General features: G+C 44.0%; 1 protein-coding gene across 3 annotated transcripts in view; it reads right to left on the bottom strand.

Moving 5' to 3' along the window:
• PQLC1 (PQ loop repeat containing 1) overlaps positions 1 to 16,286 on the bottom strand; it is an 87,570-nt gene extending 71,284 nt beyond the window's left edge. For 2 of the 3 annotated variants that reach the window (XM_019544637.1, XM_019544655.1), the window contains exons 1-3: positions 16,137 to 16,286; positions 14,652 to 14,998; positions 1,404 to 1,537 (exon numbers count right to left, since the gene is read on the bottom strand). In XM_019544637.1, the coding sequence (XP_019400182.1) occupies positions 1,404 to 1,537; positions 14,652 to 14,854 (337 nt within the window). In that variant the 5' untranslated portion in view covers positions 14,855 to 14,998; positions 16,137 to 16,286. The remainder of the gene's footprint in view (positions 1 to 1,403; positions 1,538 to 14,651; positions 14,999 to 16,136) is intronic. The other variant, XM_019544646.1, reaches the window with a different exon arrangement.

The following is a 16,286-nucleotide window of genomic DNA, read 5'->3' as shown; positions in this document are numbered from 1 at the left end:
GCACAGGGGGAAGCTTTCTGCTCTTTCCACAGCCAACGAGAATCCTGAGGCAGACAGTGAATGTTCTTCTCCCAATACTTCTTTACACTTCAATCCCTGCCAAATGTGGGAAGCTTTTCTAAAGTCATTCATCCTCTTAAAACTAACATTTTCAGAAAACGAAATCCCAGATTACAAGACCAAATAATGGATGGGGAGGAGAAATTTGCAGATGACTTCAAGTTCTTTAGGAGGTCACTTACCTGGGCAACTTTACAAAACACCCCAGAGAAACTGGGGCATGAGGGCAGGAACTATCTTTCTATTAAATGAATAATGTATTAATCTATTAAATGGATTACGCTGTTGCTGAGCAGAATCTATGGCCTTTTAGGGCTCGCTCACCCTGGAAAGGCTGTGGTACATGAAGCTGGAGCAGACCCTCACTTAAGGAAAGAAACAGATGGAGGGAAAAAAGTCACACACCTATGTTGACAAAACAAATGAGAAGCTGACAGGTTTGCAGTCTGTCTCCAACAAGGACAGATGGAAAATAAAAACTGGAAGTACAAGATCTGTGGAAAAATGTCTTACATTCAAACCCTTGTCTAACTTTATCCCAACTACATAGCTGGACCAATAAAAGATATCACACTAAGAAATCTTTACTTCTCACATAATTTCTGGACCATCATGGCTATATCATCATTCTAACACCACTCAAATAAAAGTCTGCATTTTTCACATTTCCAAACTAAAAGAAGAAAGTTGCTACAATGCAAATAGCATCATTACAAGATTTATTTAAACAAAAAAAATGATATTCAGGCCCACATTGGAAATACTGACATAAAGATCTGCATACAGCAAGACCACAGCAACATGTGGTATTACAATGTATTCATTTTAGACATTCAAGGGACACTGCCATGTTAATCACCCCTTACATTGACAATATGGTGACAAGAATAGAATATTTTATGTACCAGCAACCACACAAGGTTGGAAACAGCAAGATGAGGTTTCCAACACTGGCCAGTTGTGACTCTCTGACCTAGAGACTTGACATGAAAGTACAGCAAAAGAAATAGAAGTTCTACGCTCATTCACGCTTGATTGTAGGATAGTCAAGGCTGGCACTTTAGCATGACTTTCAGAACCACTTCCTAAAGGACTACATTAAACATTGAAGAGAACTCATAGTCTTTAGGCTGAACTAAGACCCATTTAGAAATAAATTGAATCTTTAAAAAAAATCATTTGGAAGAACATTATTTTAAAGGCAACATTCAGGAAGTCCCATGCTGGATCATCAAGAAATGATGGTTTGATGCAATACATACAGAACTTTTACACAACCATAGATACTTTTAAAAAAATAATTTGGAAACTGCGCTTAGCAACAACCTGTTACCTTCACTGACCTGCAAAGGAGCGGCGTTTTAAGTTTAATTCGTTTGACACACGTACTTCAGTGCACAGTTTCAGCATCAGTAACATAGTAATGATCATGATAATGCTCTGCCACAAAAGAGGGGACTCAAAACGCCTTCCAAACCTAAAATGTAAAAAAAATATATATATATATAATTACACATCTCAAAAGATGATGAGCTTTATACTCCAATTACCTTCACCCATCAATCACAGCGGAATGTTTCATGACTGGATCCTAAACAAGGACCATTTGTGAGAAATCTGCAGAGAAGTGCACGAACTTAATATAATCACAGTCCACTTGCATTTGATGTAATGCCCTTGGATAGGATGTCACTGGAGACAGAACCAGAGAGCTAAGGATCTAAAAGCAGGAGCATCTCCTGCTGGAGCTAAAGGCCAGGTTTGTTAGTATCAACAGAGAGGCGATTCATAAGCCTCCAGTGGCCCAAACACAGAAAGAAAGAGATAGCAAGCAAAACTGTGTTAGAATGGGGGGATTACGTATGGCTTTTGAAGTGGATGTACAGAAGCCAAGTAACAAGTCCCTCCGGCACCACACTTGGGACTCCATAGATATCATTTATGAAATACATTAGATGAACTCATACTAGCAACTGCTTCACTCTCCCTGTCCCTGGCCAAAAAAAAATATCACAACTAATCTGACATTTTAAATTAGAACAGCTCCCTCCCTCCCATCCTCCAACACAACTACAAGCATTAGGCTTCACTGTACCCCCCAGTATCCAGCACTCTGGATAACTTGACAACATATACCAAAGATCATTAAATCTAAAATAATCTGAACTGGGGAGACAGGGAGGAAAAGACCAATTTCAAAAGCACAGGAAAAACACCACTCAACTGAATATAGGGACATGGCAATATCCTCCCCTGCCCACCCCTCATTTTAATTTATATTTGCTTGTGAATGATGTTTGCAGGGGATTACTGAAATCTGCACCTCATGCAGAAAGAGAAACATGGATTGGAGCCAGAGAGCTTCTATGTTTGCACTAGATTCTATCATAGGAAACAAGACCCCTTGCGGAACAGCTCAATAGTCCCCCTAGACATCATCCATAAGCAAATTAAACAGAAAGGAGTAGGAATAAGGGGCAGAGAAGGCAAGGGAGGAAGGAAAGTCTATCGCATACAGTTCTTGCAAGATGCGTTAGATTTATGTCAGGGAGGCATCAGGTATGCAGTTGTGAACTTGTTCTCTTTTTCTCTCTTCTTAAACATAGTTGTTAGGCTTTGCACCTGGCTGTTTCTTAAGGAATATGGTAAAGACACATTGTCAAGCTCCATAACTTCCTGTAGTGCCATCCAAAGTAGCAGGAAAATGATTGGTTAATGTTTTATGACACTTCAGCAAAAAGAAAGAACTAGTATGCTTGACTTTATATTGCTATAGCATAAGTAAAGGGGTATGATGCAAGGCCTCCCATCTGCTCGGAGTCCATCCTATAAGTGCCCTCAAAATTGGTTCCAGTAATGCCTGGATATGATTTTTAAACTTAAGTTTTCTTTTATGGTAAAGCTCTGGGCAAGGCCAGGACTTATTAAGAGAGATCAGCTATGCTGGTCATCAAGCCCTAGCACTGTGCAAGTGCTAAATAAGTGAAAATAAAATGTACCACAATCATGTCTTTAGAGAGCTTCATTTTTATTGTTATGGATCAAATAAGTCCCCAGCTAAATTACTTCCTGACAAAAGAAAATGGAAAGTGCCCGAGTACTGAGCTTCCCTGGAATTATTCCTTTCTCTGGGACGGCCAGGTGGGTCTCCTGCAGAAACAGACCATTCAAATGGAAATGACCAGGTATTTAGCTGCCTAACCATACCCACCTAAAGTACACCAAGAGAAGTCCATAAGCCTCCACACTACCACCCATGACCTCCAGCTCTTCTGGCAGACACATACAAAAGGCCTTCTCTTCTACTACTACTTTTGGGGAACAGGTAATCAGGAGAAGGTTTCAGTTTGTGGGGGGGTCACACCATGGCAGAGTCAGGCCCAACAAATTCAGAGGTTTGCTGCAGAATGGTGGTGGGGAGATGATACAGCCAAGTCTAGGCATCCTAGTCAAAGTCACAGGAAGGGCTTCCATTGCATCAAGAAGAATGGGTTGGGGGAGAAAGCAAAGCAGAGGTGCCATTGTGGCCCCAGCCCTGAGCCCCTCCCAGTCAGATTCAACTAATGCTGCTGAACCTAGAGATTCAAGCAACCCTTATTTATAAAGCCACCCATGACCCCTTGCGCTGTGCTAATCACACCCTAGAGCAGCATGAAGAGTGAACACAGCTAAGTGGCAATAGCCCTTAGATGGCTCCTTTCTTCAGCACAGTCATGATATATTGTGTGTCTCCTATTTAACAAAAGAAGTAACCATAGTCCCTCCAACACCGCTGTGCACTGCCCCTCAAGCTCTGGGCACAGCAGAGTCTGGGAGACGCAAAGCAAATACTGGACCTGGCAACCATGGGGCCCAAGGCTAGGGATAGATATTCAAAAAGCCTGAGCCTGAATTGATTCAATCTTTGCAGGTTAGTCTAACTTGGCTATGCTGAACTGGTTTGTAACCATGAAGACATCCCCTCTGAACTGAAGAAATGCAAGCACATGCCTGCAGTGGCCCAGGCTAGAAGCCAGGGGGCACTAGAGCAGCCCTCCCTTTCCTTCCACAATGCTGAGCTGAGTGGGGGCAGGATACTCTGATTAGGAAGGTCTGCCTGCACCATCCCAGGCTTTTCCCGTCTCGCTGCTCAGGAGGCAAGTGTTGCCAGACCCCAGTGCTAGCACTCTGAGGCAAAGTTGGGTGTGCAGTGCATACATCTGTTGATGATATGGAGCTTTTCAGTCTCCTTCCCTGCTTTAGTCATACCATCTGCAGCAAACTGACAGGCAAGCAAGCCAGCAGGGTTTATCAGCCCATCAACAAAACAAAATCCTCTCTCATTAGCTCAAGCTCTTCTCAAACAGCTTTTTCCAAAGAAGGAACAGAGGGACATTACCAGTTGACCTGTTAACTAGCTCCAAAAGCCCTAAGGGGACACTGTTCTGTCTATGTCCCAGTGAAATTGGACAAGGACACCCCCCCCCCAGCATTAGCTAGCATATCACATGCCTAGGGTCCATGCTGTAGGAGATGGGAGGGAAGGGGTTGGGGCTCACTTGAGCAGCGAGCAGGAGGTGGGGCAGAGAAGCCAGGCAGATGCTGCTGTACCTGCAGTCTCCCCTTGGAGCTCTGGCCAGGGAGCAGGGGGGCGGGGTCAGCTCTGCTCTCTGGAGCAGACGGCAACACCCAGAGCTGCAAAACACCTGGGATACTGGGGGACTCTGGTTTAGCTTAAACCAGGAAGGGGTCTGTGACAGATATTGCATAAACCAGTTAGACCCAGTTCAGTTAAGGCCGACACAACATTCAGCCAGGTTTATCTTAAACCAGCTTCAGCTATTTTGAAACTGGTTTATGTGCACTGAACTTACGCTCTGTTACAGGTTTAAACCGGTTTCTGATCACTTAAACTGGTTTGTGTGTAATGTCTGTCCCTAGGCCAAGTGAATCATCTTGCTGGAGACCCCCAAACTGCTTGAACAGACCCTGTTCAGTTGCCTCGTGGGACTTTCAGAAAGGAAGAATCTGTCCAACTGTTAGCAACAACTGGCAAAAGCCCTCTACAGTAGATGTAGGAAATGCTTATCCCGTTACAAGAGCATTTTTAGAAGGTTAATTCAGTTGTTCTAAGAGGTGTCGAGCTAGCAGCACTATAGGCTGCAGTTGTATTTATTTTTTTCCAGGAAAGACCGTGGTAGTGCTAGTTTCCTCTGACTGATTCATTAACATTCTTCAGTCTTGACCCAGAGGGAACATATTTGAGTCTCTCCTGGCCCATTTAAGCCCTGGAACATACGTTGGGACCACCCCCGGTGGTATTAGCCTCTTGTGATAAACGCCACCCCCTTCAAACAAAGAAACATAATTGCCTCAGGCCACCACGCGTCAGATGACAATGAGGTGCAATCCCCATAAGTTTGTTTCATGTTACAACAAGGGATCAGGAAGGAGTCAGAAGGCTCTACTGCTAACGCTGAGTCATCTACCCTTTTAAAGCTAATGATTATCAAAATGGCACAGAAGAAGACACACGCAACTGAAAGCAAACGACACAATTCTTATAGTAACTGCAAACAATATATGAGATACAGAGTTAACATATCACAGCACACAGCATTGTTTTCACCACAAACCGTCATAATCAGTAACCAATTCCTTCTTTAGATGACATGCATTTTCTAGATACTGCATCTATCTTATCCTAGATGAGATAAAAAAGTTACAGAGCATCATTTTGCTCAGTACCATTAGAAATGAATGTCAGGGATGGGGGGGGCCAGGGGAGGAACACATTCCAATAGGCAAATTTTAATTTGTATGTGAAACCAGGGTTCAAAAGCTGGTCTCCCAGCAGCACAATACTACTGTTTTGGCATCCAGGTTCAAAATTCTCCCCGTCTCCATTCCCAAACAAGAAAGCACCAGGAGTGCTGGGAAGGCAGGGAAGACTAGAAGACCCTAGTGTTGTTATTTAGGTTTCAGGGGCTGCATTCAACCATCTTTTCTACCTGGCAAAAGTTGTTACTCATATTGTTATTAAAGCAGGGGCTTGTGGATGGGAAGGTTCAACAAGCTTTTTCATAGGGGGTGGAAGATCCCATAAGGTACAACGGTGCCCAAGCAAAGAGGAGCTGGAATGTTAAAAGATCCCCCACCTGCTTTAAGCCAGCTGGAAGCTCAGAATGGTAACTATCACACAGCAAAATAACTATGAAATCTGCAGCATGTGGAGGGCCCAATGGCAGATTTAACGCATTTTTTTTTACTTAAGGTTGCCTATAAACATGCAGAGAGGCTGTTTTGACACGCTGTAATTACAGCACATCAGAGCAGACTCAATTAATCTAATCTGCTGGAGCACAGTAATTACCATGCTCCAGCAGATTCCAGCATCACATGCATCAGCGTCTCCAAGCTGAAAAGTGGTGGCAGGGGCACTTTAACTAAAGCTCATTCAACAAGTTTTAGCTAAAGCGCTCCCACCACCATTTTTCAGTATGGGGGCACTGATACATGTGATGCTTCAGGTGCTTTAATTAGAGCAGCTCTCGGATCCACTTCAATTAAACCACATCCCAGAGCACTCCCAGAGCTCGTGTATAAATGCCCCAAGATGTTAACCATCAGAAAATAAAATGTAGTTCTTGAAAGTGCAACTGTAACACAACTTTTTAGTAGTATTCAGTGGATCTTAGTCCATGTGAAACAGAGGGGGACTAAAAACCTCATCTAAAGCCAAGTGATTCAGGGCAATTTCTAACAGATCATAAAGTAGGGACCTCAAGATATCTAATCCAACCCAGGGATCAAAGCTGCAACCTTGGTGTTATAAGCACCACACTTCTAACAAACTGAGCTCAATAGCTCAACAAGCAGGCTTCTCCATGTAACTCCACCAGTATACCTAATACCAGCTGCAACAATCCTGTTACAGTAGCCCTGAGCCTAACTTGAACAAAAACTGGAAATTTCATTGTAAAACTGACAATCTAAAAAACAAGCTGGATGAGACCAGCCTCATCTTCAATAACAACCAAGCAGGATTTTAATGTCTGAGAGGCAAAAGAACATAACTCTTTTTTACTAGGAGTTTGCCTTTAAAAATACAACACAAAACTTGATAGCAGTTAGGGTGCTGAAACTACCATCTATTGTACTGCCCTGGCCTCCTAATTTCCTAATAATCCCCAATCCATCTGTCTCCATCTATTGCTTCTTTTCTTATAGCTAGATTGTAAGCATCCTAGGGATAGAGACTATGTTGTGTTCTGGTTGTACAGTACCTACCAGTACATTCCTGATCCACAATCAGCACCCCTGCACATAATAATACGAATAAGTAACAACAATGACCTATGACAGCATTTAAAACTCAGGTCAAATCCTTCTGCTATAATACAAGAAAGAAACAACAGTAACCTATGACAGACTTTAAAACTCAGGTCAAGTCCTTCAGCTGTGTAAACAGATTGTAAGCTGGAAGGAAGCTGTTACAATTCAATGCTTTGCTGCCAAGATCACAAGAAGGGAAAATGTTGCAACACTAAAATGGTAGCCAGCGGGAAATGTCAGAGAGAAACTCTTCAAAATACTAACTGCCTGGTGAAATCTGCCCTTTGGTATGTGGTCTTTTAGGGACAGAAGTTGCACATAAACTGGTTTAAGTGATCAGAAAGTGGTTTCAACCTGTAACAGAACAGAAGCTCAGTGCACATAAACCAGTTTCAAAAAGGTTAAAACTGGTTTAAGATAAACCTGGCTGAATATCGTATCAGACTTAACTGATTTGGGTCAAACCAGTTTATGACGCTTCTGACCCAGACCCCACCTCAGGGGGGCAGCAAAAAAAGGAAGCGAACACACAGCCAGAGAGCTGTGCTGTAGCATCCCCCAGCTTCTGGCCTGAGCCACTGCAGGCATGTGGCTGCATATCCTGAATCAAAGGTAAATGTCTGTCCACTTCTTTTTCAATTTAATCTCTGCAGTGTAAACTAACCTGCAAAGACTGAATAAATTCAGCCTCAGGCTTTTTGACTGTCTGTACCTAGCCTCAGGGTTTGCTTCAAGATGAAGAGCAGAGAAGGACAAAACTAAGCAAGACTTCTGCCGTCGATAACTGGGTCTGTTATAGGAGATGCATTAGATAGAACAATCTCCCACTACTACATTCTCTTTGCTGGGGGACTCCTTTCGTCTTCATCATCAGTTCAGTCTTAAAATAATGACCAGCAACTTTTTGCCTGTGAAGCTAAAACAGTCTTGAGAGAGAAGTTTTCCTAGTCTGCAAATAGTTCTGTCAGCAGCCATCCCTGGATCGCTATCAGAAACAAAGAACTGGTAAGAATGGGGGGGGGGGGAAATCAAACATATTTGCAAGTGCCTGCTGTTCTCCTTCATGCTGTGCAAGCTAGACAGTAAGGTTTTTGGTAGAGACATCATCCCTGTGCTCTGGGTTTGAACAGCACCTAGTACAACCAGATCCTAGTCGATGGGTTGGGTTCTCATTCTCTACAGTAATAAAAACAAATAATACTATCAATCAGGGAGCCTAATTTAGGCAACAGTGGGTATATCTACACGTACCAGTAAAGCGACGTGATAAAATCTGGTGAGTCAGCTTTTCCCAGGTGCAGCATCTGCACATGCAGATGCTACATCTGGGACTGCAGCAGTTTGAGCCAGGGTGGAGCATCCCTAGGCTGGCAGGTGACTCGAGGAAGGAGAAGGGAGGTCGGCCCCAGGCTCCAGGAGATGGCATCATGTGGTGGATGAGTTGGCTAGGGCACCATGGGATTAGATGGCAGGCAGGGGTCTGACCCCCTGCTGCCTGGGCTGACCAACAAAATGTACTTGGGACAGTACTATCTTACAGCGGGGTTAATTAATCTACTGTGCTCTAATATGGGCACGCATTGCGTAGGCAATTCTGCAGTAAAGCACATGTGTAGATGCACCCAGTGAAGCAAAAAGCTATGTCTTATTGGGCCAGATACAGATCTCAAATCAATCTGTACCAACTAACTTCAAAGAACTCACTTGTCATTGGTTACAAAACACCAGATTCCAGCCCCTTTTAGATAAAACAGAGCGGAGACCAAGTGTAATGCACTTACAAAAAATTAAGCTTGCAGCTGACTAACGAACTGAACTTTTCCAGATAACATCATATATAAAAAACGGAAATCCCTTAAATTAGCCACAGTAGCTTTAATGAAGGTCATTGCTTGAAAACAGTTCCAAGCTTGCAGATTTCTTTTTTGGGAAGGCTTAGGATTTCTTTTGGTGTAGGCTGAAGCTGTTGAGTGACCCTGAGATCACTGCTCATCAGACACGGTATCCCAGATAATTTAGGAAAAATTTGGGTGTAATGTTTGATTGGCTAATTTAAACTGATAGGAACCTTTATCTTCAGGCCCACATATAAGTATTCAAATATGTACTGCAAGCTCAGAAACTGATGGCATATTTCCAGTGCCTTCGACTTAGGGGCATCATGCCCACGGTAACCATTATTCAGTTAAAGTCAGTTTTCTCATTACAGTTTACACCCAATTTGAGGGCTTGCCTCCCCAGAGACTTTAATACATACCAAAACAGTCATTTAAACAAGCAAAACAGATTAAGTGGTTCATTTGTTTGTTTGTCTTTTAAAGCAGCCAAAGAAATAATTTTGTGAAACTGTAAAAGAAAAATGGTCTCAGGGAATTACATAAATGTGTTCCCCCCCTCCACCCAACACCCCTCAGTCAAATTTTGACTAAGTCAGCTGAGGAAATGCAAGTCAGGTTGCATGTCACTATGACCATCTTACAGCTGGGGAAAAGTGAATGCATGAAGGGTAGCTGGCAGGCTAGTGGCACAGCCAGAAACAGAAACCAGGTTTCGCAAAACCCAGTTAGTAAGCTCTGTCCATACGGCTGCCAATTTAAAAGATTAAGTCTGGTTTCTGTATTTTTTTTATTAGCACTACAAAGGCAGCAGCATTTCAACCTGCAATTTAAAACAAACAAACAAACATGGGTAATTTAATGTATTGGTTAGTACTTTTCTCATGGAGAAGACAAAAGACTGCACAACTCAAAAAAAATTCCACCCTGCTGGGAACAGCAAGAAGCAACACTATTTTTGACTGACCTTACTCATTAGGAAGCAACTAAAAACGCCTACTATCTACCTTAGGGACGTCTTTCCAATTTTCATTCCTTCAGCCTTCTATTTATTCTGATTAACTTGAAACAAACCCTGAGCAATTCTGATCCCCAAGACACGTTGTGTATCAACCTTAGGAAAAGTCACGCAGACACATGCGTACGCATGACTGGTGGCTCCTGAGTTGGGGAGGGGGGCACAATTTGTGAGTGGGCCAAAATCCCCAAATCCACTCTGACACTTTTGTGCCTTGGCTTAGTGTGTGCCCCTCTCCCATACCCCCACCTGCTCAGCAAAAAACTGCCCCATTCTAAGTGGTGCCGAGCCAGTAGTCAATCCCAGGGGGGCATGTGCCCCACCATCGCCTGTGCACATGCACATACACACACACACACACACACACACACACACACACACACACACTAGGAATTTTTCCCTCCTTGCAATCCCACTAATCATTCAGGCCCTTCTTCTATATGCTTGGTCCTGCAAAGCAATGAACAACCTAAATGCCAGATTGGAAGTAAGGCCCTGCATGCCATTTCTACCATATCACACCTGATATTTTAGCAGTCACATACAGCATTTTGGTCTACCTACATGTGGAGTAACTCAAAGACAAGCAGCAGACACTTTGTAACAGCAGCATGCATTAGGATGTCAAATAGGGTCTCAAAAGGGATAAAAGTCTAACAACACAATACTTCTGAAGCCAGAACAGGCATTAAATGATCAGAAAGTATATTATAAGGAGAACCTCTGTCTTGGCATAGGCATAGACCATATGATCCAATCAGAGTCTTAAAAAAGAAAAAAAAAAAAGTAGTAGTCATTTAACTACTACAATGCAATGACAACAAAATAGTAAAATAATAAATAATCCTGGTTTTAGTGTCCAGACAGTCATGTTCTTTGAGTGCTGATCTTGTCTAGACTGGTCACAAAGCAACATCAGCAGTCAGATATACATGTCCAATGGGTGAAAGAATTATCACAAAACTAAATATCAGTTTAATATTGTATAGCAAATAAAATAAGTCACCAACTTGCTCCATGACAAGTTGACACATTATATGCACGTTGCTATTAAGAGAATGTCTTTTAAAAAATGAATCTTTCATTTGCATACTTCCCTTGCACGCATTTGAAGACTGTTACCCCACCAAAAAACCTCTCACCACTTCACTGTCTTACAGTGGAACAGACAACTTAAATCTTGAGGAAGTAAATAATCTAAGGAAACACAATGCTGTTTTAAAGTCATAACAATTGTTTTACAGTGATACCAAACAACTCTGTATCAGTGGAACTACTTGCATAGTACAGGGCTATTCACTATGAGCAAGGGTGGAAGAATCAGAAACTTCAGGCTGGGCAAACTAAAAGTGTATAGAACTTGACTGAACTTAAATTTAATGAGAGTGGCTGCATCATACACTTTAAGCATGTTATAGGATACATCTGGTTTATAGTTCTGACAGCACTCTGAATCATGTCCGTGTGTCCTGGTCCCAGCTGAGGCCATTCGTTCAAAGGAATGCAAGGGGTCTTTCAAGGTATCAGAGGGCAGAACAAACACAAAGCTAATGTCCTTTAACGCAGTGTTTCTCAACCCGTGGGTCACAAGAATATATGAAAGGGTTGTGGACAAACTTTAAAAATGGATTCTCCTTTAAAGAAGAAAACCATGGGAAACTTGCAAGGGGTTGCTTGGGGCTGCTTGGAGCCCCTCATACCCCACACACCCACCCCCCTACCCCACACACAGTGGGCGGGGGGCAGTGGGTCAGGACTGGCCACTGATGTGTATAAAAAAAGTCGAGAACCACTGCTTTAAACAGATCCATCAATAACGTATAAATACTGAGAGAAGCCATAGAACAAGCCATCACAACCAGGTTAAAATATGTATTATAATAAAGACCTGTTTCCTCTCTAAAATTACACATTAGACATTGAAGTTTTCTTACCTGAAATTTGATTTTTCATTATTTTCATTATTTACACAATTTACTAGGGGTGCACCGACAGATTTTTGATGCCGATACAAATAGCCGATTTCGAAGGAGGCATATTGGCCAATACCAATCCAATTTCCAATACACAGCTCTTTAGCTTGAAAAGCTGCATCCAGCTTGTCCTGGTGGCAGGACGTGTGCCCCCGCCCCCAGATCTGCATGGTGGAGGACAGGCTGTAGCTGCAGGCTGGGGCCAGGGCGGGCATGGGATGGAGGCGCACCTCCTCAGGGGGGCACAGCACCCACCACTGTGCACAGCTCATCAGGTGCTTGTCTGGCGGCTCCTGCTGCTGCTCCCACCACTCGTCTGGGAGGGCATGGGGAGGCATGTGCCCCCTGATCTGCCCACACAGGAAGAGCCCACCCCCAGACGAGTGACAGGAGTAGCGGTGGGAGCTGCCAGATGAGCACCAGAAGAGCCGCACAACAGTGGAAATTGCCCCTTCCCGCATCCCACACCCGCTCCAGCTGGGCAGCCCCTACCCCAGTGCCAAACCCCAGCTCCACACCATCCCTCACTGAAGGGGACTTGATCTGCACCCCCACACCCCTTCCCCCTCCCACCACACCAGACTGACCAGCTGCCTCCAGCACTCCATGCTGCCAGCTTTGCTCCTTGCTGTATACGTGCTGTGATGCAGCTGTGGCTGCACACACACACAGGCATTTATCAGACAAATTATTAGCCACATTGGGCAGATTTCCGATACAGAAAATTTTCTTTATATTGGTGCCGATCCAATATCAGACTAATGTATCAGTGCACCTCTACTATTTACTTTTTGCATCTGTCTCAGACTGAGTGCTTAAGATAGACTAAAGTTAAGGACTTCTTAATTTCATAGCGAGTCTCATCCTAAAATGCCAATTCACAAATGTCCAGCAACCGCACAGTTCCTCCATGCCACTGACAGTACTTACGTACACATAAATGTGAAGCACTGATATATTCTAACTGCCTCTGGTGTCACAAGTGTTTGCACAGTTTTAAAAACATAATGTTTACTCTGACCTTTCCCCTTCTCATTTTCTTCTGCCTCACTCATCAGTTCTGTTCTTCTTCCCCCCTCCCCCTGCACATTAGTCCATTAGTTGCTTTCTCTCTCTGCTTCCTGCTTATGCTTCTCTGCCATCAGTTCCTGCCTTCTCTTACCCATCTCCTGCCTCCCGCTCCCTGGTAAATACAGCTCCAGCCCCACAAGTAGTTCTGATCTCACTACTGACAGCTCCAACATCTCACTCTAGCTCCTGTCTCAGAGGACAACCCCCATTTCCTCTACTCCTCAGCATCAGATTTTTTAGATGCTTTCATAAGAACCCAGGATGCTTTTTCCAATTAAAAGCCTGAAGGAACTTTAGAAGCAGTTAGAAACAAATAGGTCAGGACTGGCTCCTCCTATTAGCTCTCTGCAGATTATGTGCAATGCTCCATTAGGCAAATTACTCTCAGATTAGTTTTTTCTATTTGCATTCACTTTCCAATCAATTAAACGTTTAGTTTCCCAGGTGTGCTCATAGTGCAGGAATAGTCAAGTTACAACCAAAAAAAAAAAATGCAGAGGAAGATTACTTTCTAAAATTTATTTTTACAAGCAGGGAAAAAAGCCGTGGAAATATTTAATTTCACTCCATAAACACAAAACAGAAATTCCGTTTCAAAATCTAGATTTTGAATGTCAAGAGTACTTTTTACATGAGTGTTTTCTAAAACATATCTGTTTTTATATGGGATCTTCTTTATTAGGTTGCTTTTTAAAGGAGTGGTTCTTTAATTTTTCAGCACTGTGAGGTGTTCCTGTCCCTATGAAGCCCATCCATGGGACTTCACATGCCTGCAGGAACTCCTGGTGTGAAATCACTCTAACTGCAATGGAAATAACTAAGGATCCTGGTTTTCTGACAAAATAATCCCCAATTTTTAGATTTAAAAAAGTAATCCAAAATCCACATTTTTCCGTGATTAAAACTGAATATAATTTTTAATTATGGTTGTGGGTTTTGGGTTACTTTTTTTAATCTGAAAATTGAGAGGGAGGGCTAATCAGAGAAAACCAGGATCCCTGAAGATGACTTATATGGAGCAACATTGTATTTTGCAATGTAACATGAATGGGAAGAGGAGAAGGGAATGAAAAGGGAAAGCTGTATTATGGATTAATCCAATTCTGAGCTACACTAGTGCCCTCTCTCAACCTAAGAGGATGAGGCTTTGAAGTGTAACTTATTAATGCTGATAATCTCACTAGGAAGATGCAAACAGATCAAGCTTGTGCACTAAATTCCTCTAAGGTTAGTGTAAATACATCTACTTACACTGGGACTGTAATTAACTTTACAAACTCTTTATAGTTGCATCCTTGGAGATTTTGCACCCAAAACTTTGGAATCAGTATAAAAACTGGCTTGAAAAGAAAAGGGGGAAGAAAAGAGTTACCTACTTACCAAAAAAGTATCCTTAAAATATTTGCAACCAATAATACTAGACACACATAAGTGGAGAAGCCCTCTGCATTCTGTGTCCTTTTGATGTCTCTGTACTGGGGGATGTATGGCACCACACCTCCAAAAACCATGGCACCAGCTGCACCCCAGGAAACCAGCTGCTGCATGGGAACCACCAGCCACTCCAAGCCATTTGTCTCCATAACAGCTGAAAGCAAAGAATGTAGCACCAGGACAGATGCAAACAAAGGGTCTCTTTTCACTTCTTCCTCAGACTTGGTTGATATTAGTCATACACCTGGGGCGATCTGCTGCCATGCTTACGTCATCCCTTACACAACTGTAACCTAAAGAAAGGAAGCAGGAGGGAAACGTAAATAACCTGTCAGCAGGAATACAAGCCCCAAGCCCCACATAAGCACCCAATCAGGTCAGAACTCCAGCCAGAGTATCAGGAGTGAATCCTGCAGTAGGAAAAAAGCAGCAAGCAGGGTCAAATGTAGCACACCAAGGTCTATCACTGAGCCCAGACTCATCTGGTCACCAATAAAGAGGAGTTATTTTATGCTGGGTCACTTCATTTTGTAGGACTGCAATCCTTATGAAAAGCACTGATTTGAAAGCTCTGAAAACCAATGTCCTGTATATCCACAAAACAGGTACGGCACAGCACAAGCTTTCCCACGTTGGTTCTTCAATGGGCTTCAGTTCCAATGCCAACAACCAAGACCAGGAGAGAGAAAGCAGTTCGGACTCACTCAGTCCTGGGCTTCTTTCCCACGAAAACCAAGAGGAATGCAGATTATGTAGAGCTGGCTTCGAGGTGGGGACACTTCTCCCCTGGCTGCCAGACCAAGCTCATCTCACACAGCCCCCAGTGGAGTTCTCGTGGTTTGGCCTTCTGACTTACAGACAAGGATGCCTGCAGCCAGCTCCGTTATGTACAGCCACCACACAAACCCTCAGACTTCTTTCAAATTACCACCACAAAAAGAAAAGAAAAAAAATCACAGGTTGGGCAAAGCGTGGGTGCTGGGAGTGGTGCAGGGATGTCAAAAACAGCTGGGAAATAAGTTGGCATCTCACTGCCAGATGGATCAGGAGGGAGGAAGAGATGGGGATAACTGACCAGCAAGGGAAAAGGACCGGCAAGGACGTTACCAACGCCAAGGCAATGTGGGGAGCTGGGGGCCAGGACAAAGGGGTCGTGGCTGGAGGAAAGGAGAGGTTGATCTTGATCCCCACACCCCTTAGCACAGCACGGCGGTACTTTTCATGCCATTCCTCACCGCCTGCCTCCGACAGGCAGAGTGAAGGGTCGGGGCCTCTCTCTGCAGCCTGCCCCCAGCCCAGGGGCGCAGAGGACAGGGCAGGTCTTGCCTGGCCCATGCACCTGAGCCTCTTCATGGCCCCGCCTGCCCGCCCGCCCAACCGCACGTCCCCGGCAGGGATGGGACGGAAGCTCTCCCAGCCCCCGCCTCTCACCTTGGGCTGCAGCAGCAGGCAGGCCTCAGGGGGGCAACGGGCAGAGCCAGGCCCCTCCGCGCCCGAGTCACTCATCCCCCTGCCCGCCGCGTTCCGAGACATTCACCAGCGGCCGGGGCTGCCTCTGTGACGTCACAGTCACCAGTAACG

Source organism: Crocodylus porosus, unplaced genomic scaffold (genome assembly GCF_001723895.1).
Source record: "Crocodylus porosus isolate Cpor-Errol unplaced genomic scaffold, CroPor_comp1, whole genome shotgun sequence".
NCBI classification, from domain to species: domain Eukaryota; kingdom Metazoa; phylum Chordata; order Crocodylia; family Crocodylidae; genus Crocodylus; species Crocodylus porosus.
Note: the sequence above shows the minus strand (reverse complement) of the source record. Positions and strands in the feature narration are given on the sequence as shown.